Source organism: Carassius auratus, chromosome 6, assembly GCF_003368295.1.
Source record: "Carassius auratus strain Wakin chromosome 6, ASM336829v1, whole genome shotgun sequence".
Taxonomy (NCBI): domain Eukaryota; kingdom Metazoa; phylum Chordata; class Actinopteri; order Cypriniformes; family Cyprinidae; genus Carassius; species Carassius auratus.
Window position 1 is genome coordinate 1416969 of NC_039248.1, and position 26009 is coordinate 1442977.

The window sequence follows — 26009 nt, forward strand, 5'->3', positions numbered from 1 at the left end:
TCTGAACTCTTCATGTATTAATCATGTTGATATGCCCTATAAAACAAATATTACATATTAATCATGTAAATTTCCTGCACTTGTTATAGATTTCCAAATGACGTCTATAACTGTACGTCAGTAAAATGTTGAATGTCAAGATGACGTCCAAGTTGGGTCATGGTTGGACGTCCAAATAGTGGACATAGTTTGGACGTCGAATAGATGTTCAGAAATGGTCATGGACTGACGGACCTAATATAGACATGATCTGCACGTCTGTCCGACATCCAATGTTTAGTGGGCATGCTTATTTCACTGCTTATAAAACATACAAAATACTTTGAATGATTGTTCACTAAATACACCACTTTAGTAAGACAAAGGTATGTAGCTGTTGTGAGAACAGCATTGACAGCAGCAACGGTTGTCCCCTCCACCATGTTTAAAGTTTAAGACCCTCCAAACTCAGAAACTCTGGTATCAACATTATTCCTGATTTCCCAGTAGTAAATATGACTTGAGAGACTATTCACGACCAATTTCCGATTTGGAAACTCAAGATAATTCTGATAGCACGTGAAGGCAGCATAAATACTAATTCAAACGAGGCACTAATGAGTTGATAAATGGGACACAGGTGAACTGAATGACATAATCAGAGCTACTGATGAAAACAAGGTCAAAGGAACAAGAAAACCACAGACATATAACACTGTGTTTTCCCAGTGATTTTATACACACTTGACATCAAGTAAAGCATAGAAGCAGAGCTCTCTCTGGAACACCACAAAATCTTTCTTGAGATTCTGAAGGCAGTGATCTGAAAACCAAGGTGAGTTTTAGGCACAGAGACCTACTGAATAACTGTCTTTAAAATCCACTGAGAATACAATGTGTGCAGTACATGAATGCAGATAATTCACTTTTGCTGCTTATTAATTTTCAAGTTCATGGCAATGTTGAGAAGTCTGCTGCTTCTGTTCGTCGTGTTCTCCACGGGAAATGCAGCTGGTAAACCAGGTATTACTTTGTACAAACTAATCCATTTTAAAAACCTTATGGAGTGGGAAAGTGTGAAACCACAATCTACGGTATTTTACTGACTTGTATTTTCACAATACATGTAAATTGAATTACAAGACTAACATGTAGTCCTGCTGTCTACGGCAGATAAAGGTAGACCATGCCAGTATGGATGGACAGATTTTGAAACCCGATGCTACAAGTTCTTCTCTCAGTCGGCTACATGGATTGAAGCAGAGGTAGAGTTTGTTACAAGGCAATTTTTTTTTTTTTTTGAAGTAAATCTTGTAATTTTCTATTTAACAAAAACAAAAAAACTTGGCAACTGATTGGAGCAAGAGATATTGGAGATTGTTTGAGAGACTAGAAATGTAACAGATGATCTTTTTTGTCTCTTAGAGAAAATGTATTGCTCTGAATGCACATCTTGCATCTGTGAAAAAAGAAGAAGAAAACTCTTTTCTGCTGGGTCTGTTGCCTTCTCCTACTACACTATGTTGGATTGGTGTTCAAGATGCTGTGGAAGTAAGTTCAGTTGTGTGGCCTAAACGGCTTCTGTGTTTCTAATGAAGGTGTTTTAACTTCAAATCCAAACTAAATGATATTCTTTCTGGTGTCTGAGTACAGAAGAACACTCTCTTAATCTCTGCTCTTTAGGAAGAAGAGTGGTTGTGGAGTGATGGAACTAATTATGACTACAACAACTGGTGCACTGGTGAACCTAACAATCTGAATGTTGAGAACTGTGGAGAGATCAACTGGACCTGTGAGAAAGCAGTCTAGTTTTTACTCCAATATTTACCATCCTAACACTTTCATAACATGGTAACCTAATGCTACTGTAATGATCAGAATAAGTTTTTTTTTTTTTTTTTCACCCTACAGCTGACAAATGCTGGAATGATTCGCCCTGTACAAACACAAAGGGCTATATCTGTGCTAGATGATCAGAGATGGACTGCCCCGTTGTTCCACAGTAACTTTGTACTACATCAAAAGTTTCTGAACTTCTTGACAAAACATCCTCCACTTTAATTTCTTAATACGGAATTACTCAATAAAATCATTGAAACAAACCTTTAGTGTTTAATGAAGTGTGTAATTGTAATCAGAATATGGTTTGTAGTATGGCATTAAGAGATGTGCAAGGCACCAAAAGAGTAAGGAGCCATTGGCTCCTATAAGAGAACTTGGGTGCTTTTATTTTTTTAGGTGCAATAGAATGAGCTAACTTTACATTTCGGTCACATGTTTAACCTTCTCAGCATTTAAATTGAATGTAAAAGGTTCTTCTGATGTTACCAAGGTTCTTTATGAAACCATTTAGACCAAAAAAAGTTCATGGACTCGTGAGGCACCTTTATTTAAGAGTGTATTACACTTCCAGGATGCATTGAAGAGCCCAAACTACACTCATTGGCCAAATGATGCTTATGGCCCGTGATACTGGTACAGATGGTGAACAATTCTTTTTGTAACCGTATATTTCAATTTGGAAAAATAATTTAGTTCCCACTTTAGAGTGAACCTTAACTCCGATCAGTTGGGTACAAGGGGTGAAAACGATATACTGTTCATTTTCTTACACAAACCGCTCGTTTCGTGTCTTCGGTCATCAATGTGTACTTACGATGGGGAATTGTTTAATTTGGACTCCTCTGTGCATGCTCTTTGAGGTGATGACCATAGACCTCCATTATATGAGTCACAGACAAGAACGGTTTGACCTATAAATCTCAAAATGGGGAAATAGTGCGGAAACAAAGACACCTACATCTTGGATCTCCTTGAGGTAAGCTAAAACTTATCAATTTTATTTGAAAGTGAACCATCCCTTTAATGATCTTGCCAATATCCACACAGCTGACAGCTTTACCTGTTGTAGTTTGTTCAAGTTGTGCACAAAATAGATGCTGCTTTTCTGTGCTTCTCTCTCACACAATGCACAACTGAGCCATTCATCAGGAGTGTGGCAGAGATGAGGACCGTTTGAAACTCTTTTTCCACTAAAACTTTGATGCGCATCGTCACAGTTTATTATGTGAACGTGGCAAATGATGCGATCGCAAAACAGGCATTATATGCACTTTTTTAAGTTATAACGTAAATATATTGGCCTTGTCGCCAGTGGGGACCTCAACAAAATCTTCACTCGCAATATAACATTTTTGGTCGCATTTGCTACCATTTTCGTCGCAGTTTGTAGCCCTGGATGTGCTTGTTGTTTTGTCTGACTATGTGGATGCAAAAAGAACATTTTGTATTTTGAAATGAAATGCAGTTCTCAGGTGTAGATAAGTTTGGTTGATATCAAAACCCATTCAAATATACCCTGTTCATTTTCATAGCGTGAGAATGCAGTCTAACAAGACTTTGAATTGAATTAAACTTTACTGCATTAAATATTTGAAACACACTAATACAATTACTTTGAGTCATTTGTTAATTACTGATCAAGATTGCAATAGTTTACATAGAAGCAATTTAAAATGTTTTTTTTTTTTAACACTTTCTTAGTTTCAGAATCAGAAAGCGCTTTACTGCCAGGTATGTTTACAAATGAGGTGAATTTGTTTTGGTGACGGAAGCTTCCACAAGCAGAATGATATTGACAAGACACAGATAAGAATAAGTAAATGGGGAATAACAATCTACAGGTGTACATAAATGTCATTCACGAGTTCACATCTACGTATATTAATACCGTAAGTTTATGCGTATTTGGCGTGCTGTCCGGGTGGAGGGCTCCGAGCTCGGGATGTGGCCCGAACCCAGAGTACTCCCCCCGGTTGTGGTAAGAGTAGATGGATCTATAAGTGAGGAGAAATGGGGTGGAGGAGGGATGCTGAAACTGTCAATGAACAGAGATAGGTTCTGCTGTTATTTATACCTTGTCATGAGTTGATTACTGATTGGTCTCCACTTGTGTTAATCAGGTTAATGAACTGCGACTGTTCCTCCCGAACTTTGTTATAAAACAGCATTTCACGAGTTCACATCTATGTATATTAATACCGTAAGTTTATGCGTATTTGGCGTGCTGTCTGGGTGGAGGGCTCCGAGCTCGGGATGTGGCCCGAACCCAGAGTACTCCCCCCAAAAACAAGAGAGCAAAAGGACAGCCGCCAGACTACGAACCCCCCAAAACGCAGAGATTTGGCGGGCTGACGTTTTTAGAAGTATGGTCGTTTGACCAGGAGATCTTGCATTGCCTCTGGCAGAAGTAGAGGAGCAGGCAGGTCCTGTTGGTTAATAGTTGAGGAAGAAGCAGTTACGGTGTCGGGAAGACGGGCTCCACCGTCTGCCTGCGAGGTGTAATGATATATTGACTAGATGCGTAATGTATCCGCTGGGAGGCTGAGGCTCGCTGGACAGATAGAGGAAACAAATTATATTCCTGCATCCGCTGGAAGACTGGCTCGCTGGATGAAGAACAGAAAGAGATGGATGCATACTGCGTCCACTGGGAGACTGAGGCTCGCTGGACGGGTAGAGGAATGAATAGGTATTTACCGCGTCCGCTGGGACACTAGTGCTCGTTGGACAGACAGAGGAAACCAATAGATATTACTGCGTCCGCTGGGAGACTGAGGCTCGCTGGACAGATATGGGAGACGAATTATGTCCCTGCGTCCGCTGGAAGACTGGGCTTGCTGGACGAAGAACAGGAAGAGATGGATGCATACTGCGTCCGCTGAGGGACTAGTGCTCGCTGGACAGGCAGAGGAAAAAATATGTATTTACGGTGTCCCCTTGGAGACTGAGGCCCAATGGACAGGTAGAAGGAATTAGATAATTACTGCATCCGCTGAGAGACTAACGCTCGCTGGACGGACAGGGAAATCAATGGATATTTCTGCATCCGCTGGGAGACTAGTGCTCGCTGGACAAACAGTGGAAAAATAGATGTTATTGAGTCCGCTGTGAGACTAGTGCTCGCGGACTGATAGAGAAGACAAATAGGTATTTTCTGTGTCCGCTGGGAGGCTGAGGCTCGCTGGACAGACAGAGGAAAGAAAAATAATAATGAAAAATAGATATTGTGACGAGCACTCCCAGAGGAATCAGCGTCGCCCTGGAAACCAAACCAAAACACATGCACGTCCTCGTCACCGGCTGATCGGTCACAGCTGCTCCCCATCAGCCAGCACAGTGAAAAGCAGCACATGTTGCACTGAGAAGAGGTTCTCAAACAGAACGCAAAGCTGGACTAACCCCTCTCTCCTATCCCCACAGAAAGCAGCGAGTGACCGACAGCCCACACCCTTTGGAGCACGTCAGGACACCCACTTTCCCCTTGATTGGCACAGAGGAGCACGGAGAGCACACGGGGAGCACCAACCAGCGGAAAGCAGAGCAGGACACTTCACCAGGCACCCTTCACTTTTCAATAAACCCACCCTCCGGGGCTTTTGATTTCACGTACCTCTTGTCGAGTGGTTCTTCACCCCGTGACAGTGGTGGAGAATGCGGGCGGAACAGTGAGGAATCACCGACAAGGTCACCGCCCCAACTCCTAATTTTTTTTTTGCTTTCTGTCAGCAGCACCACGGAAGGCGGCACGCGCGGCCCCGCGATGGAGGACGTCTTACAACGCCTCGCTGAGGTTAGCATCCGCCAGCAGCAAATAGCGGAACACCTCACCACTCGCCTGGGCAGGACGGAGGATGAACTCGCCGCCGTCCGGGCGGCCGCGGCCCAGCGCGTTCCGCTACCTGAGCCTCGGGCACAAGCCACCCGTCTGTTGCCCAAGATGACGGCCGATGACGATGTGGAAGCCTTCCTTCAGGTCTTCGAAAACACTGCCCACCGAGAGGGATGGCCAGAGGACGAGTGGGCACGTGCGCTGGCACCCCTACTCACCGGTGAAGCACAGAGGGCTTACTTCTCGCTCCCCCTGACGAGTGCCGACAGTTATGTCGAAGTGAAGCGAGAGATCCTGGCGCGGCTGGGCCTCTCCCCTGTAAGTGCCGCCCAGCAGTTCCACGAGTGGGAATACAAGCCCCGGGTGCCAGCCCGTGCCCAGGCAGCCGAACTCAGCCGCCTCGCCCAGCACTGGCTGTTGGCAGGAAACCCCACACCAACACAGGTAGCGGAACGAGTGGTGGTCGATCGCCTCCTGCGCGCACTACCTCGCGCCCACCGACAGGCCTTCGGCATGAGGGACCCACGTGACGTCCGGGAACTAGTGGAGGCGATCGAGCTGGCGGATGCCGTTCATCCCAGCGGGGCAGGGGACCGGCTGCTGCCATTCCCCCGGAGGGTGGTCCAGGAGCGACGCCCGCTCGAAGGCACCGCGCGACCCGTCAGCAGGCCGACGGTTCCCCCACCGCGAGATGAGCCCATGCCAAGTGCCGAACCACCGTCGCCTCCGCGAGCCTGGCTGGCAGGCTGCATCCTTCACCAACGGGTGCCGGCGGGAGCCCCCGAAGCAGATGTGAAGGTGGATGGAAGACGGTTCCGGGCCCTGTTGGACTCAGGCAGTGCGGTCACCCTCATCCAGGCGCGGCTGTGCGCCCCGCGAAGCGGCCGGAAAACCTTCCTACCGATTACCTGTGTGCACGGAGACACTCGTCAAGTACCGGCCCGTGAGATGGTCATTTCGTCCCCCCAAGGCACCTGGCCAGTGGAGGTAGGCCTGGTGAAGGACCTGCCGGTGGCCGTACTGCTTGGAAGGGATTGGCCCGGCTTCGAGAAGCTGCTGTCCGCCGCTACTCAGCCTGCCAGCCCCAAGGGGAACCGTCGAAGACCGAGGCGGCCGCCTGGACCCCGCCGCCGACCGGCCCTGCTCGTCTCCGACAGTGGGAGAGAAGGTGAGGCCCCCTCCCAATCTACTAATCTGTTTTATGATGTCTACCAACAGGCCGCTGGAGGGGGCTCTTTCGCCAAGGAACAGCGGGAGGACGACCGACTCAAGCACTGTTGGAGCCAGGTGCGAGTCGTGGATGGAGAGGACGTCCTCCCCCGGCCCCACCCTCTCCCACATTTTGTCGTAGAGAATGGCCTGCTGTATTGTGTCCCCCCAGCCCGCTCATCCCGCTGCCTATCATCGAGGTGCCCTTCGAGCGGATTGGAATGGACATAGTGGGGCCGTTGCCGAAGTCTGCCCGAGGGCATGAGCACATCCTGGTCATCGTCGACTATGCCACCCGGTACCCAGAAGCAGTCCCCCTGCGGAAGGCCACCGCAAAGTCCATCGCCCAGGAGCTGTTTCTGCTGGCCAGCCGAGTCGGCCTCCCCTCAGAGATCCTGACTGACCAGGGAACCCCCTTTATGTCCCGGCTAATGGCTGACCTCTGCCGGCTGCTGCGGGTGAAGCAGTTGAGGACCACTGTTTATCACCCCCAGACTGATGGCCTCGTAGAGAGATTTAACCAGACCCTCAAGCAAATGCTCAGACGTGTGGCGGCGGAGGACAAGCGGGATTGGGACCTCATGATCCCCTACGTGCTCTTCGGGATCCGCGAAGTTCCCCAGGCCTCAACTGGCTTCACCCCCTTCGAGCTCCTGTTTGGCCGTCAACCCCGGGGCCTCTTGGACGTGGCCCGGGAAGCGTGGGAGCAGCAGCCGGCCCCGCATCGTACCGTCATCGAACATGTTCGGCAAATGAGGGAACGGATCGACCGAGTGATGCCGTTAGTCCGGGAACACCTCACCAGGGCCCAACAAGCGCAGCAACGTCATTATGACCGGACAGCCCAGCCACGGGAGTTCCAACCGGGAGACCGCGTCATGGTCCTGGTCCCCAGCTCCGCCTGCAAATTTCTGGCCTCCTGGAAGGGGCCCTACTCGGTCGTCGAGAGGGTTGGACCGGTCACTTACCGCCTGAGACAGCCGGGGCGACGGCAGGCGGAGCAACTCTACCACGTCAACCTCCTAAAGAAATGGGTGGGGACCCGGGACCAAGTAGCTGCCCTAAGCCTCACCGAGCCCGTGGTTGTGGATATCAACCCCCACCTTTCGGCTGCCCAGAAGACGGAGCTGCAGCACCTGGTCAGTCAGTTCCAGGATGTGTTCTCCTCTCAGCCCGGGCAGACCAACGTGCTTCAACACCATATCCGGACGCCCCCAGGAGTCGTCGTTAGGCAACGGCCCTACCGAGTCCCGGAGGCTCGTCGGCAGGCTATTGAGGAAGAGGTCCAACAGATGCTAAAGTTGGGGGTAATAGAACCATCCCGAAGTCCGTGGTCCAGCCCCATTGTGATGGTCCCAAAGCCGGATGGCACCCTCCGCTTTTGTAACGACTTCCGCCGCCTGAACGAAGTCTCCGAATTCGACGGGTACCCCATGCCTCGGGTGGACGAACTGCTGGACCGGCTAGGAAGGGCCCGGTATATCAGCACCCTAGACCTCACCAAAGGCTATTGGCAGGTGCCGCTCTCCGAGGCCGCCAAGCCGAAAACCGCCTTCTCCACCCCCAGTGGCCACTGGCAGTACCGGACCCTTCCCTTCGGCCTACATGGGGCCCCCGCGACGTTCCAGCGGATGATGGACATCCTCCTGCGGCCTCACCAAGCTTACGCGGCCGCCTACCTGGATGACGTCGTGGTCCACTCCGAGGCGTGGGACGAACATCTGGATCATCTGCGGAGGGTGCTCTCGGAGCTCCGGCGGGCTGGACTTACCGCCAACCCCCGAAAATGCCACCTAGCCCTCTCTGAGGCCAAGTACCTGGGCTATCAAGTCGGCCGAGGACTTATCCGGCCGCAAGAAAAGAAAGTTGAGGCCATCCACGCCGCACCAAGACCGGAGACAAAGACCCAGGTACGAGCCTTCTTGGGGTTGGCGGGTTATTATCGTTGTTTTATCCCCAACTTCTCCTCTTTAGCCGCCCCCCTGACAGACCTGACCAGGAAGGGGCAGCCGGAGAAAGTATGCTGGACCCCGTCGGCGGAAGAAGCCTTCTCCCAGGTGAAAGCAGCACTCACGTCCTCGCCGGTACTCCGCGCCCCGGACTTTAGCTGCCCCTTCCTGCTGCAGACGGATGCTTCCGACACAGGACTAGGAGCGGTCCTCTCCCAAATTCAGGAAGGTGAGGAGCATCCGATCATCTACATCAGCAGGAAGCTGTCCCCCGCCGAGAGGAAATACGCCGCTGTGGAGAAGGAAGCCCTGGCCATCAGGTGGGCAGTCCTGGAGCTCCGGTACTACCTCCTGGGCCGCAAGTTCACCCTGGTAACCGACCACGCGCCCCTACAGTGGATGGCCCGCGCCAAGGACACCAACGCCAGGGTGACTCGCTGGTTCCTAGCGCTCCAGGACTTCCACTTCGAAGTCCGCCATCGAGCTGGGGCCGCCAACGCGAACGCCGATGGCCTCTCCCGGATCTGGACAGCTTATGCAGGTCTGTCAGGGGTCATTCCCCACCCTCCCCTAATCTCACCCCTACTTTCTACATGTCTTCGCAGGACCAGAACGACGCTTAGGGGGGGGGGATGTGACGAGCACTCCCAGAGGAATCAGCGTCGCCCTGGAAACCAAACCAAAACACCTGCACGTCCTCGTCACCGGCTGATCGGTCACAGCTGCTCCCCATCAGCCAGCACAGTGAAAAGCAGCACATGTTGCACTGAGAAGAGGTTCTCAAACAGAACGCAAAGCTGGACTAACCCCTCTCTCCTATCCCCACAGAAAGCAGCGAGTGACCGACAGCCCACACCCTTTGGAGCACGTCAGGACACCCACTTTCCCCTTGATTGGCACAGAGGAGCACGGAGAGCACACGGGGAGCACCAACCAGCGGAAAGCAGAGCAGGACACTTCACCAGGCACCCTTCACTTTTCAATAAACCCACCCTCCGGGGCTTTTGATTTCACGTACCTCTTGTCAAGTGGTTCTTCACCCCGTGACAATATTTACTGGGTCCGCTGGGAGACTGAGGCTCGCTGGACGGACAGTGGAATGAATAAATATTTACTGCGTCCGCTGAGAGACTGGTGCTTGCTGGACGGACAATGGAAACGAATAAATATTTACTGCGTCCGCTGAGAGACTCATGCTCGCTGGACGGACAGTGGAAACAAATAAATATTTACTGCATCCGCTGAGAGACTGGTGCTCGCTGGACGGACAGTGGAAACGAATAAATATTTACTGCGTCCGCTGAGAGACTCATGCTCACTGGACGGAAAGTGGAAACGGATGAATATTTACTGCGTCCGCTGAGAGACTAGTGCTCGCTGGACGGACAGTGGAAACGGATAAATATTTACTGCGCCCTCTGAGAGACTGGTGCTCGCTGGACGGACAGTGGAAACGGATAAATATACTAGTGCTCGCTGGACGGACAGTGGAACGGATAAATATTTACTGCGTCCGCTGAGAGACTAGTGCTCGCTGGATGGACTTACTGCGTCCGCTGAGAGACTGGTGCTCGCTGGACGGGCAGTAGAAACGGATAAATATTTACTGCGTCCGCTGAGAGACTGGTGCTCGCTGGACGGACAGTGGAAACAAATAAATATTTACTGCGTCCGTTGAGAGACTCGTGCTCGCTGGACGGACAGTGGAAACGGATAAATATTTACTGCGTCCGCTGAGAGACTGGTGCTCACTGGACGGGCAGTGGAAACAAATAAATATTTACTGCGTCCCCTGAGAGACTGGTGCTCGCTGGACGGACAGTGGAAACAAATAAATATTTACTGCGTCCGCTGAGAGACTGGTGCTCGCTGGACGGACAGTGGAAACGAATAAATATTTACTGCGTCCGCTGAGAGACTGGTGCTCGCTGGACGGACAGTGGAAACGAATAAATATTTACTGCGTCCGCTGAGAGACTGGTGCTCGCTGGACGGACAGTGGAAACGAATAAATATTTACTGCGTCCGCTGAGAGACTGGTGCTCGCTGGACGGACAGTGGAAACGGATAAATATTTACTGTGTCCGCTGAGAGACTCGTTCTTGCTGGACGGACAGTGGAAACGGATAAATATTTACTGCGTCTGCTGAGAGACTTTTAAATTAAAAATTTTTATTATGTTTGAAAACGCCGTATTGTGCAGAGGCTAATGCGACTGGGAATGTGGGGCATCAAAGCTGATCATAAACCCTTGTTGAAATTCACGTCGCTTATTGTGAAAACTGAACAGCTTATTTCAGTGAAATGGCTTAACATGATGACTTGTTTTTTTTTTTTTTTATTTTTTTTTTTTTATTATTTTTTTTTTTTTTGTGTATCTGGGGGAGGTACAGAAAAGGCTCCTGCGGGAGCAGACACTGCTGCGGCAGTGAGGAGATATGAAAGGGGCTCCTGCGGGAGCAGACACTACTGCGGCAGTGAGGAGATACAAAAGGGGCTCCTGCGGGAGCAGACACTGCTGCGGCAGTGAGGAGATACGAAAGGGGCTCCTGCGGGAGCAGACACTGCTGCGGCAGTGAGGAGATACGGAAAAGGCTCCTGCAGGAGCAGGCACTGCTGCGGCAATGGGGAGATATGGAAAAGGCTCCTGTGGAAGCAGCTCTGCATTTAACCCATCCAAGTGCACACACGGCAGTGAACGCGCACACACCGTGAACGCACACCCGGAGCAGTGGGCAACCATTTATGCTGCGGTGCCCAGGGTGCAACTGGGGGTTCGGTGCCCTGCTCAAGGACACCTCAGTCATGGCATGGCCGGGCCGTGACTCGAACCCACAACCCTAGGGTTAGGAGTCCACTCTCTAACCACTGGGCCCTGAGTTCCCCCTCCTTGACTGTGGGAAGAGTAGGCAGGTTAGTAACATTTTCAACCTTTGTTCATTTTCAACCAATGTGGAGGAAGTTTTTTTTTTTTTTTTTTTATATATATTTTTTTTTTACAGTATAAAATAAGAGGCAAAAAATTATTTTACTATTGTAAATATGAGTTTATGACAGCATTTATAATTAAACCACGGTAGCCATAAATTTACCGTTGTCTGATACGTCTTGAAATGTTCTTTAGCATCATGACCATAGAATGTAGTTATGGTTCTGCAAGGTTTAGCATGGTTTCCAGAGATCTGGAGCTGATTCTGGGTAGCTCGGTGGTTTGTGACTGTTGTCTCGTGGCGCGCTGTCTTTTAAGGGGCCGTTCACCCATCACCCAACTAAATGTTCCTCTGAGGTGCTCGCTCATCGCAGTTGTGCTGCCGTGGTACACCATATCTGTTTTGCAAAGGGAACAAAGAGACGTTTTATTTGTCCTCTGTTTAAAGTATTCTCATACTTTTAATAACAGTGGTCTCGGTTTGTGATAGAATGCAACTTCTTCATTCACTGTATGCCATTATGCGAGATGTAAACAGTGTGACGCGTCCACGCATTGCACGCGCGTCGACGTATTTTATTATTTTTTTTTTTTCTCTCGACGTAAGCGATGATGTCGACGCGTCGTTGCAGCACTAATTAGTGGTGGAAATTATGATTCTTTCTAGAGATTCGTTAATTTTCGGTTCATTCAACAAAATGATTAGTTCGGAGATAATTTCTTCGTTTTACACAGAATATGCCAGCAGGTGGCAAAAGAATGTATTATGTGTTATGTCTTACGTCAACGAACGCATTCACTTGTTACAAAAACTGATCTGGCTTTATTAAAATGTGTGTATAATCGCGTTCAATATATGAAGTCTAATTGAGTTGTTCAGATGAACAAAGCACAGGGTTTCTTGCCTATTTAGCATTTTAATTGTTTGGTCAGACAGTTTGTATATTATATACTCACATCCATAAATCGGGGATTAACCTTTCTTGTACGGTCTATGGATTAAACGTGGAGTTGCTAAATATCAAAACGAGCGTATGTGCACAGTACTGTACCTATAACTGCGCTTTGCATTTTCGAGATTGACATGCTAAAATAGCAGATTAACCCAGTTTACTCTAATTCATTTTGTTCGCGAACAAGATAAGCTATGTGCCAGTTCATTTAATTCACCAACGACATGTATCCGTTCATTCAGTTCGTTCACAAATGACAAGTGTGCCAGTTCAGTCATTTCACTCACGAACGATAAGATCTCTAGATCTAGTTCAGACTCATATGAAACTCGTTCATTGAAGGGCGTATTCGTTACTACATTCAACAAATCACATACTCTGTCACATCTCATACTCGAAGGCTATCGGCTCAATGTTGAGTAATTCTTTGACAGGATGAAACGGTTGTTACCCGGTTCACTGAGCTGCGCATGCGCTGCTTAAAGCGCCGCGCTGCTATGAAGGGAGGAACTTTACTGAACGAGAAATATGAGTCCGTGGATAACATGAACGATTTGTTCGCCTAAAAGATTCGTTCACCTAAAAGATTCATTCAAAAAGAACGATTCGTTTACGAACGACACATCACTAGCACTAATGGATACATCTGGAACACTGGTTTCACGTTGTAGTATAGACTGTGGAAACAGAGGCTTCTGAAAACTATGGGAATCATTATGCAATGAAAATCATTATGTCTGTAAAACATACCAACAGACATGATTATGGCAATAACGTTAATTGCAGTTATGTGCTATTCACTTACAAGCAGTTCTAACAATATTTACTTGCATGCTTTCATATTACGGTCCTAGAAAAACTCAGAATTTACTCACACTGCTGTCCTGCGGCAAAACGAGGGTATAATGATCACGCCAGTAGATTGTGAAATATGTCCCCAAGAAAATTGGTCCTGCCAGAATAATTGCATGAAACTTGTCTGTAAAACCTCAGTGAGGTTTAAACATGCACGGTAAGGCAGATGATATCTTTGGACATTTCAGTGTGGATGATGACTACCTCATGGCCTGATTTAACAAACTTTAAGCCTCCTTTCCACAGCACGCGACATTTGTACACGATTGTCGCATTTCTCCCTCTCGCGGCAGGCGTGCTTAACTTTCAAACTGGTCGTGCAGTAGCCCTAACTGTTACCTTGACATGTTCACCATGGTAAAGTTAATAATTTGAATGAATATAATGTATAATGTATGAATACATCGTCACAAATCAGATTACCCCCTAAATAAAAACAGCAGGTTTTATGGGGCTAATCACGTAAATAATGGTTTAATAATTATTTCTGCCATAATTATTATGAACCACCATTTTACATAAATGATGTTGAAGAATAATGTCAAGGTTAACAAAATATAGGTAATTCTGACCTCGCACCGAAAGATCACATCCGGTCGGGCATTTGCACACGGCCTGGTCGCAGAAGTTTAAATATTTGAACGCATCCGAGGCTCAATTTGGATCTGAATTTCCACACACATATGTGATCGGAACTCCACGCGGCTCTCGCACTACTTCTGGCCGCAAACCTGTATTTACCGTCTTCATCTGAAAATGTATTGATTTATGACGCAGGAGGCGGCCTCAAACTTCGCCTCGGCCGGAAAAAGCCGCAGTGAAAGGCTGAGCCGCTGCGGGAAGTGAAAGAGGCTTGCTGCAGTAAGAACTGAGGAGCGGGCTGGTTGAATGCCTGCTGGTGCTGCGATTCCAGCGCTCAAAGAGAGCCCGGTCTTGATCGGATCAATTGTGGTGTCAAGCGAGGCGAGCTTGAACTTTGCACGGTCTATTGGCCACGACGTGTGGCTTGGCACGAAGAGCAGCTGTCGCGATGACGTTTGATGGTGCTCAACGGCCGTGTTTAATGATCATGGTCAGCAAAGTAGCATATCTGAAAAATCACCGGTATGGATCTCCTTGTTGGAAGGAAGATTTCGTCTGTGATAAGATGACAGACAGCGCGAACCGGGATGCTGAAACTGTCAATGAACAGAGATAGGTTCTGCTGTAATTTATACCTTGTCATGAGTTGATTACTGATTGGTCTCCACTTGTGTTAATCAGGTTAATGAACTGCGACTGTTCCTCCCGAACTTTGTTATAAAACAGCATATAATTGTGTGGTAAATGTATGAAAAGTGCTGTTACACATTTATTGTCAAGTGTTCATGAGGTAGATTGCGTGAAGGAAGAATCGGTCCTCTGTCTGGCCGTTCTGGCGTTCAATGCTCTGAAGCACCGACCAGACAGCAACAGTTCAGAGAGGTGTGAGGGGTGTGAGGGGTCCAGAATGATTTTGCCAGCCCTTTTGCTCACTCTGGATGAGTGCAGGTCTTGGAGACTCGGGGGTTGTACAAGTGATTCACTCAGCAGACCAAACTAGCCACTAGTGATGATCGATTTTTGAACGAATCGTTCTTTTGAGCTGGTTCACAATAAATCAAACTGAATTGAACTTTAGTTCTGGGTTGATGACGCAGGACACACAGCCGAAGTAGCACGTCCAACTCAACAAGAACCGAATGAGCTGCTTTACCCAACTGTCGAAGTTAATTGAGGATTCTGACGAGTGAGTTGCGTTGTGTGTGTATCAATGAGGACTTACGGATACGTAAAGTTTCTTTATAGCAAACAAAACATAGGCTACTGGAGACATGCTTATGAACACTTTTATTAAAAAAAAAACTGGATTTTTATTCAAACATGCAAAAACCTGAATTTTAGCATGGTTTATTCTGCATGCAGATCCTATTTTGAGTTCTTTAAGTGAAATCAAGGAGTTTATAAGACATGTTTCTTATTTCTTTTATACTTTAGACATGTAGAACATATCCATGTTTGTGCTGTTGTGTGTGTGCTGTAGATGTAAAACTTTTAGGAATCTCATCTAAGTTGTAGGTTATTCAATACTGGTCAGTCGTATCTGACATAAAGTATCTGTGAATTAAACTGAGCACTGACACCATTAACTTAAGTGAATGAAAGGAAATAATCAGCTATGAATGTTTCAGTATGTGTTGACACAAATGACTTTATTTTAATGTTTCGTTGATACAACACGACACTGAGTTGTTAGAAAAGATGTAGAGACGTTATTGCTTGATGACGCCAGACTCAAGCAGATCAGATCAGAGCTTTAATATCTGAACGAATAAAATGTAGCATCCCATTGGTTGACAATCATATAAACATTCTCCACGCTATACATGCAGTTTGCTGACAATTCTGGAAATTCAGTCAAATACACCCACTGCCCAATGTGACGTCGGAGTGACGTCTTTTTCATGTAATTTTTAGACGTCCAAATTCAGTCCATTGAAGGGGTTGTTTTGTAATGGCAGGCAACACCTTTTTTCGACGTCTTCCGCACATCTAATGTTGACGTCCGTGGGACCTCTGTGTAAGGGCTATTTATAGTCCAAATGTGGTAGTTTGTGGACGTCTTTTCAACATCAAATTTAGACTTATTTTGGACGTCGTTTTTATAACGTCTATAACTGTGGTCCCATGTTTCCAGAGGGTGGAGGACATGTTTTCTGTGCAAGTTAATTTCCCTGTAACTTGTTTGGCTCAAATTCTACTTTCAACAGGAACTCAAAATGATCTGGAATGGTATGCCACCTTCTGAAATGGGACTAGATCATTTTCCAAAAACCACATACAACACTCCAGTTATACAGATACAAATCACGATTCAATATCACCATACATCAAACATAAATTCACCAGTGATGCAGGCTGAAAAGCTGTGCCGTCATTTTGCAATGGTTGAACACTCGAGTGAAATGCCTGCCGTGTTGCCTCAGCCAATCAGAGTGGAGTTTACTGGTTTGGCTATGATGATGTGCCGCCTCAGCCATTAGAGTGATGTTGACTGTTTTTTGTCTCTTTGGTTGAAATCCAAAGCCCTTTTATAGAGGCAGAACCTGATTTTACCAAGTGAGACATGTTCCTGGGACAACATTGTGATTAACCAATCAGATTTGTAAAACCAGTTTATAGATTTTGTGATGTTTACGCTTAAAATCACTTTTTGTTGCTTGTACATCAGTGTCATTCATCTATCATTTCCTCTGATTTTAGGGATTACTCATGGTTAGGGTTAGGTTTAGGTGTAGGGAAATGGTCAAGAATATATTTTTGGAGTAAAAAGGTGTTCCAGGGTCAACAAAAAATGTTGCAAAATATGTTGCAAAAAATACATGCAAAAGTACATGTATGCATAAATAAATAACTTGATAGGCTACTTTAAATAAACCAGATAAAGAAAAACTGGAAAAAAAACACACATCCCCTGAATAAATAAATAAATGAATAAATAGCCAATCACACCATAAATCGTGTTTGTTTATAAATAATCTGTACGTGAAGAGCTCAGATGCAAAAGCCTCTAAGTTCAATCTGAATTTCTTCTAGAATTATCATTTTTATAAAGCCTGTATAGTTAAGAACTTTCACTTAAATGACAATTAATAGGTAATTTGCATTGCCATTTAAGTGAAATTATTGATCTTAAATATACAAGCTTGATAAAAATATTTTTTCATTCTAGAAGAACATTTCAGATGGTACTTAGAGGCTTTTGCATCTGAACTCTTCATGTATTAATCATGTTGATATGCCCTATAAAACAAATATTACATATTAATCATGTAAATTTCCTGCACTTGTTCTAGATTTCCAAATGACGTCTATAACTGTACGTCAGTAAAATGTTGAATGTCAAGATGACGTCCAAGTTGGGTCATGGTTGGACGTCCAAATAGTGGACATAGTTTGGACGTCGAATAGATGTTCAGAAATGGTCATGGACTGACGGACCTAATATAGACATGATCTGCACGTCTGTCCGACATCCAATGTTTAGTGGGCATGCTTATTTCACTGCTTATAAAACATACAAAATACTTTGAATGATTGTTCACTAAATACACTACTTTAGCAAGACAAAGGTATGTAGCTGTTGTGAAAACAGCATTGACTGCAGCAATGGTTGTCCCCTCCACCATGTTTAAAGTTTAAGACTCTCCAAACTCAGAAACTCTGGTATCAACATTATTCCTGATTTCCCAGTAGTAAATATGACTTGAGAGACTATTCACGACCAATTTCCGATTAGGAAACTCAAGATAATTCTGATAGCACGTGAAGGCAGCATAAATACTAATTCAAACGAGGCACTAATGAGTTGATAAATGGGACACAGGTGAACTGAATGACATAATCAGAGCTACTGATGAAAACAAGGTCAAAGGATCAAGAAAACCACAGGAAGGCTTATGCCTTTACCCTAACGTCATTACATCGTAACTCGTTTCAGATGCGCGGCGAACATGGCGGAAACCTCAGCAGGTGGACGGAAAGGATCGGCGGCGAGGCACAACTGCTCCGCGAATGGAACAGAGAGGTTTGAGTGGGGGGATAGTGAAGGAAGTATGGATGTAGGAAGCGAAGAGGAAAATGGTGGATATTTAGGGAACCGGTGGAGTGAAGTTAGAAATAGTAGAGGAGAAAAACGGAAGAAAAGGAGTGATGTTGAAGAATCTGACGAAAGGAGTAGGGATAGCATTAAGTGCATTGTGAGATTTGGGGAACAGTTAGGGGTAAGCAAAATTAATCCGCTAAAACTGACAAAGATCATAAATAGGGACATCGGAAATGTTGAGTTTGCTAAAGTACTTTCTGATGGAAATTTGCTAGTTGGATGTAATAATGAAGAACAGGCAAACAAAGCTCTCAAAGTAAAAGAAGTAGGAGGGATTAAAGTTGTCAGCACAAACAAAGTTGGAACTATAAGTAAAGCTAGTGGTCAAAAAGGGATTATTTTCGGTGTTCCTCTTAACATAAGTATGGAAGAATTTAAAGGTAATGTAAAGGGAGGAAAAGTAGTGAATGCGCATAGGCTAAAGTCAGTTGTTGAAGGGGTTAGGAAAGACACTGAAACAGTAGTGATAGAATTCCAAGGGGAGGGAATTCCAAAAAGAGTTATGTTGGGGGTAATGAGTTATATAGTAAGAGAGTTTATACCGGGGCCAGTGAGATGTTTTAATTGCCAAAGATTTGGACATGTTGCTACAAGATGTAGAGAAAAGTGTAGATGTGCACGATGTGGAGGAAATCATGAATATGGCAAGTGTGAGGAGGGAGTAAAACCAAAGTGTTGTAATTGTGGTGAGGGTCACAGTGCTGCCTTTAGAGGATGTGAAGTGTTAAAGAGGGAGATGGTGATTCAGAAAAGGAGAGTGGAGAAGAAGATAACTTATGCTGAGGCAGCAAAACTGGTTAGAGACCAAAATACAAAGCAAAGTGATCAGCCAGGGGATGCAGTTAGAAGAAATAAAGATGTTTCAGAAGATTATATGATTATTGAAAAGAAAAAATTGGTGACATTTATTGCTGGAGTTATTAATGGTACAGCAGGGATTGAATCAAAAACTCAAAAAATACAGGTAGTTGTAATAGCTGCAATACATCATCTTGGATTGGTGGGCTTGACCTGGGAAGAAGTTAGGGATGAACTTCAGATAAGGTCAAGTCAGGATACAAATGGGTAATACATATCTATGAGGGTTTGTCAGTGGAATGCTAGATCCTTGATAGCAAATGGTCAGGAGTTCAAGCAGTTTATTGAGGAATTGTATATAAAACCGGATGTAATTTGTGTTCAGGAAACTTGGTTGAAATGCCGTTTGGAATATGTTTTACAGGGATAAAATGTAGTACGTCAAGATAGGGAAGAAGGGAATGGTGGAGGGTGTGCAACATTTATTAAACAAGGAATACAACATAGGGTGCTGGGAAAAGGGAGAGACCAAGAATATATTTCTGTGGGGGTATGGGGGATAGGACAGGAAATAGTTATTATAAACTATTATAATCCATGTAAAAATCTGGTTTTAGATAAATTGAAGGAAGTGCATGGACAAGATAGTGGTAGAGTAATATGGTGTGGGGATTTAAATGCACACAATACATTATGGGGAGGGAAAATTATAAACGCTAATGGACAAGTGGTGGAGGAATTAATAGAGGAAAGAGAGCTGGTTTGTTTAAATGATGGCAGGGGTACAAGGATAGATCCTCGTACGGGGATGGAGGCTGTGTTGGATTTGACATTGGTTTCTAATAATTTAGCTAGTAAGTGTAATTGGGAGGTTTGGGAGGAATCTAGCATTGGGAGTGATCATTATCCAATATTTACAACTTTGGATATAGAGATGGAGAGAACATCAGCGCAAGGAAGAGGAAGATGGGTATTTGAAAAAGCAAACTGGGCTAAATTTGAAGAAATTTTTGAGGAAAGATTAGAAGTAATTGAATCAAAGCAAGAAATTAACAACTTAAATAATAACATTTGTACCATACTGCTTGAAGCAGCGTCGGAAACAATCCCAAAAAGTAAAGGAAAAATGACAAGGAAAGCGGTTCCATGGTGGACAGATGAGTGTGGTAAAGCCGTTAGAGCTAGAAATAAGGCTTTTAACTTCTTAAGAGAATGCATAATTATAATAATTTAATATTATACAAGAAAGCTCAAGCAGTGGTAAGAAGAACTATAAGGCAAGCTAAAAGAAATAGCTGGCAAAGCTTTTGTAGTGAGATTGGGAGAACTACGCCAGTGGGTGACGTGTGGAGTATGATAAAAAGAATGGGAGGCAATAAAAGAGAGTGTGGATATCCAGTATTAGAAGCAGAAAGGGAAATTGCAGTAACAGACAAAGACAAAGCAGAAATGTTGGTAAAAACATTTGTACAGATCCATGGGTCAGGGAATCTGAGTGAGGAAGGAAGGAGGAGGAGGGAAATAAAAAAGAGACAACATCTAGAAGAACTAGAAAGAAATGGGGCAACAGAAGTTCAGTCAGTTAACCTCCTGTTTACCCTAGATGAACTGAAAAGAGCCATTAGTAATTTAAATAATACACGGTTGTCTCCAGGAAAAGACCAGATCACAAATATAATGTTGAAACATCTTAAAGATGGAGCAATGAAAAAAATTTTAGACTTGTATAATAGAGTATGGGAGGAAGGAAGGTTACCAAATGCTTGGAAAGAAGCTATAATAATTCCAATAAGAAAGCATGGCAAAGATCCTTCTAAACCAGCTAATTATAGGCCAATAGCTCTTACTTCGAATATATGTAAATTAATGGAAAGGATGGTTACAGACCGTTTGACATATTTATTGGAAAAGAGAGGAATATTAACTAAGTATCAAAGTGGTTTTAGAAAAGGAAGAGGAACAATGGACCCTGTTGTATGTTTGGAAAATGAAATTAGAAAAGCTCAGGTAAATAAGGAATCAATAATTGCAGTATTTTTCGATGTTGAGAAAGCATATGATATGATGTGGAGGGAGGGACTTTTGATAAAATTGAAAATGATGAATATAGGTGGAAGAATTTACAGTTGGATTAAAGATTTTATGGCGCACAGAAGTATACAGGTAAGAATTGGCAATGAATTTTCAAACAGATGTGAGATAGAAAATGGAACTCCACAAGGGAGTGTTATAAGTCCATTAATTTTTTCCATAATGATTAATGATGTTTTTAATCAAGTACAGCTAGATGTAGGTCGATCTCTTTTTGCTGATGATGGAGCTCTATGGAAAAGGGGAAGAAATATTTTGTATATTAATGGAAGGATGCAAGAAGTAATTAGAAAGGTAGAAGAATGGGCATATGATTGGGGATTTAAATTTTCAGTAGAAAAGACTAAGACTATAATTTTCTCTAGGAAAAGAATTATACCAGAGATAAATTTGAAGATGTACGGGAGGTCCTTAGAGAGAGTTAATGTTTTTAAATTTTTAGGTATTTATTTTGATACAAAACTTACATGGGTGGAGCATATAAACAAAGTTATTGAAAAATGTCAGAAGGTATTAAACATCATGAGATGTGTAAGTGGAGTGGCATGGGGGGCAAGTTTTTCATCAATAAAAACTATTTATGTGGCAATGATCAGATCTGTGTTTGATTATGGCAGTGTGGTATATTGTTCAGCTTCAAAAACCCTGTTGGAAAAATTGGATAAAATACAAGCACAAGCTATGAGACAGTGTTGTGGAGCGGTAAAAACAACACCCGTTCCTTCTTTACAAGTCCTGGTAGGAGAGATTCCTCTGGAAATGAGAAGGAAACAATTAATGATCAATTACTGGGCTAACCTCAAAGGTCATAAAGAAGATCATCCTACAAAAATGGTTTTAATTAATTGTTGGGAACAAAATAAATTGTGTAGAAAAAGTTTTGGATGGAGTAGTAAAGTGTATGTAGAAGAAATGGAGGTAAATCGGTTTAAGATGAGCCCAACAGTGGTGATTCCTGAAAATGAACCATGGAGTTATACAACTCCCCATATAGATTTACATCTGTTGGAAATTAAAAAAGCAGAAAGAGAAGTAGACATGTCTTCAGCATTCTCTGTACACTTTAGAACACAATATCCTCAATACCTGCAAATATTTACAGATGGCTCAAAAGATCCAGAGCGTGAGACAACTGGAGCTGCCTTTTTAGTTCCAGAATGGGCAATGAGTTGTATAAAGCGAACATCCAATCATTTGGCAGTATATACTGTTGAAATGATAGCAATACTTTTGTCCTTGCAGTGGGTAGAAGATTATAAACCTGAAAAGGTTTTAATTTGTTCTGATTCACTCTCAGTTTTAAAGAGTCTAAGGTCTTTTAAATCCAGTCATCAAGATATTCTTTTTAGTATTTTACAGATATATTCTAGATTGGTTCAGAATGATATTTTAATTAGTTTTATTTGGGTTCCATCACACATAGGTATAAAGGGAAATGAGGACGTAGATAAGTTAGCAAAACAAGCCTTGCAGAGAGAAGAAATAGAATTACAAGTTCCTCTAAGCAAGTCAGAAATTAAGGTTTTAATCTGGAAAAAGGTTATTGCAGAGTGGCAAATAAAGTGGGACAACAACGAAAAGGGTAGATTTCTCTACAATTTAATTAACAAAGTAAAAAAATAAGACATATTGGTAAAACAAGGAAAGAAGAGGTTGTATATAATAGAATATTGCTGGGACATTCCAATCTCAATAGTACACTCAGAATATTAGGGAAGCATCCAAATGGACTATGTGAAGAATGCAAAGTAGAAGAAACAGTAACTCATGCAATTCTTGAATGTAAGAAATATGAGGAAGAAAGAAGTAGTATGATAGTTGAAATCAAGAAGAATGGAATTCAGGTGGTACATTTTAAATCTTTAATAAAATGGGCAAGTAAAATAAATAGCAAAGCTTTCTTTGAATTTCTTAAAAGGACAGGATTAATGAGTAGAATGTAACGCTCTGTTCCACACTCCGGAGCAGAAGGTGGCGGTAATGCACCTAATTATGCTGGTTGCCAGCCGCCGTTAAAAACCAAGAAGAAGAAGAAGAAGAAGAAAACCACAGACATATAACACTGTGTTTTCCCAGTGATTTTATACACACTTGACATCAAGTAAAGCATAGAAGCAGAGCTCTCTCTGGAACACCACAAAATCTTTCTTGAGATTCTGAAGGCAGTGATCTGAAAACCAAGGTGAGTTTTAGACATCGAGATCTACTGAATAACTGTCTTTAAAATCCACTGAGAATACAATGTGTGCAGTATATGAATGCAGATAATTCACTTTTGCTGCTTATTAATTTTCAAGTTCATGGCAATGTTGAGAAGTCTGCTGCTTCTGTTCGTCGTGTTCTTTGTACAAACTATTAATCCATTTTAAAAACCTTATGGAGTGGGAAAGTGTGAAACCACAATCTACGGTATTTAACTGACTTGTATTTTCACAATACATGTAAATTGAATTACAAGACTAACATGTAGTCCTGCTGTCTACGGCAGATAAAGGTAGACCATGCCAGTATGGATGGACAGATTTTGAAACCCGATGCTACAAGTTCTTCTCTCAGTCGGCTACATGGATTGAAGCAGAGGTAGAGTTTGTTACAAGGCAATTTTTTTTATTTTTGAAGTAAATCTTGTAATTTTCTATTTAACAAAAACAAAAAAACTTGGCAACTGATTGGAGCAAGAGATATTGGAGATTGTTTGAGAGACTAGAAATGTAACAGATTATCTTTTTTGTCTCTTAGAGAAAATGTATTGCTCTGAATGCACATCTTGCATCTGTGAACAAAGAAGAAGAAAACTCTTTTCTGCTGGGTCTGTTGCCTTCTCCTACTACACTATGTTGGATTGGTGTTCAAGATGCTGTGGAAGTAAGTTCAGTTGTGTGGCCTAAACGGCTTCTGTGTTTCTAATAAAGGTGTTTTAACTTCAAATCCAAACTAAATGATATTCTTTCTGGTGTCTGAGTACAGAAGAACACTCTCTTAATCTCTGCTCTTTAGGAAGAAGAGTGGTTGTGGAGTGATGGAACTAATTATGACTACAACAACTGGTGCACTGGTGAACCTAACAATCTGAATGTTGAGAACTGTGGAGAGATCAACTGGACCTGTGAGAAAGCAGTCTAGTTTTTACTCCAATATTTACCATCCTAACACTTTCATAACATGGTAACCTAATGCTACTGTAATGATCAGAATAAGTTTTTTGTTTTTTTTCACCCTACAGCTGACAAATGCTGGAATGATTCGCCCTGTACAAACACAAAGGGCTATATCTGTGCTAGATGATCAGAGATGGACTGCCCCGTTGTTCCACCGTAACTTTGTACTACATCAAAAGTTTCTGAATTTCTTGACAAAACATCCTCCACTTTAATTTCTTAATACTGAATTATTCAATAAAATCATTGAAACAAACCTTTAGTGTTTAATGAAGTGTGTAATTGTAATCAGAATATGGTTTGTAGTATGGCATTAAGAGATGTGCAAGGCACCAAAAGAGTAAGGAGCCATTGGCTCCTATAAGAGAACTTGGGTGCTTTTATTTTTTTAGGTGCAATAGAATGAGCTAACTTTACATTTCGGTCACATGTTTAACCTTCTCAGCATTTAAATTGAATGTAAAAGGTTCTTCTGATGTTACCAAGGTTCTTTATGAAACCATTTAGACCAAAAAAAGTCTATGGACTCGTGAGGCACCTTTATTTAAGAGTGTATGACACTTCCAGGATGCATTGAAGAGCCCAAACTACACTCATTGGCCAAATGATGCTTATGGCCCGTGATACTGGTACAGATAGTGAACAATTCTTTTTGTAACCGTATATTTCAATTTGGAAAAATAATTTAGTTCCCACTTTAGAGTGAACCTTAACTCCGATCAGTTGGGTACAAGGGGTGAAAACGATATACTGTTCATTTTCTTACACAAACCGCTCGTTTCGTGTCTTCGGTCATCAATGTGTACTTACGATGGGGAATTGTTTAATTTGGACTCCTCTGTGCATGCTCTTTGAGGTGATGACCATAGACCTCCATTATATGAGTCACAGACAAGAACGGTTTGACCTATAAATCTCAAAATGGGGAAATACTGCGGAAACAAAGACACCTACATCTTGGATCTCCTTGAGGTAAGCTAAAACTTATCAATTTTATTTGAAAGTGAACCATCCCTTTAATGATCTTGCCAATATCCACACAGCTGACAGCTTTACCTGTTGTAGTTTGTTCAAGTTGTGCACAAAATAGATGCTGCTTTTCTGTGCTTCTCTCTCTCACAATGCACAACTGAGCCATTCATCAGGAGTGTGGCAGAGATGAGGACCGTTTGAAACTCTTTTTCCACTAAAACTTTGACGCGCATCGTCACAGTTTATTATGTGAACGTGGCAAATGATGCGATCGCAAAACAGGCATTATATGCACTTTTTTAAGTTATAACGTAAATATATTGGCCTTGTCGCCAGTGGGGACCTCAACAAAATCTTCACTCGCAATATAACATTTTTGGTCGCATTTGCTACCATTTTCGTCGCAGTTTGTAGCCCTGGATGTGCTTGTTGTTTTGTCTGACTATGTGGATGCAAAAAGAACATTTTGTATTTTGAAATGAAATGCAGTTCTCAGGTGTAGATAAGTTTGGTTGATATCAAAACCCATCCAAATATACCCTGTTCATTTTCATAGCGTGAGAATGCAGTCTAACAAGACTTTGAATTGAATTAAACTTTACTGCATTAAATATTTGAACCACACTAATACAATTACTTTGAGTCATTTGTTAATTACTGATCAAGATTGCAATAGTTTACATAGAAGCAATTTAAAATGTTTTTTTTTTAACACTTTCTTAGTTTCAGAATCAGAAAGCGCTTTACTGCCAGGTATGTTT

General features: G+C 43.5%; 3 protein-coding genes across 3 annotated transcripts in view; 2 read left to right on the plus strand and 1 right to left on the minus strand.

The window, feature by feature from the left end:
• The window catches only part of LOC113089654 (voltage-dependent T-type calcium channel subunit alpha-1I-like), a 155743-nt gene that overhangs the window by 118093 nt on the left and 11641 nt on the right, over nucleotides 1-26009 (minus strand). The window lies entirely within an intron of this gene.
• On the plus strand, nucleotides 655-2078 carry LOC113089718 (ladderlectin-like). Its single transcript, XM_026256101.1, has 6 exons — nucleotides 655-814; nucleotides 930-1002; nucleotides 1153-1244; nucleotides 1405-1530; nucleotides 1663-1771; nucleotides 1891-2078. Exons 2-6 carry the CDS (start codon nucleotides 933-935, stop codon nucleotides 1950-1952), a joined length of 459 nt encoding a protein of 152 aa, XP_026111886.1. The 5' UTR covers nucleotides 655-814; nucleotides 930-932; the 3' UTR covers nucleotides 1953-2078.
• Nucleotides 18078-24532, plus strand: LOC113105138 (ladderlectin-like). Its single transcript, XM_026266293.1, has 5 exons — nucleotides 18078-18177; nucleotides 23589-23698; nucleotides 23858-23983; nucleotides 24116-24224; nucleotides 24342-24532. Exons 1-5 carry the CDS (start codon nucleotides 18078-18080, stop codon nucleotides 24401-24403), a joined length of 507 nt encoding a protein of 168 aa, XP_026122078.1. The 3' UTR covers nucleotides 24404-24532.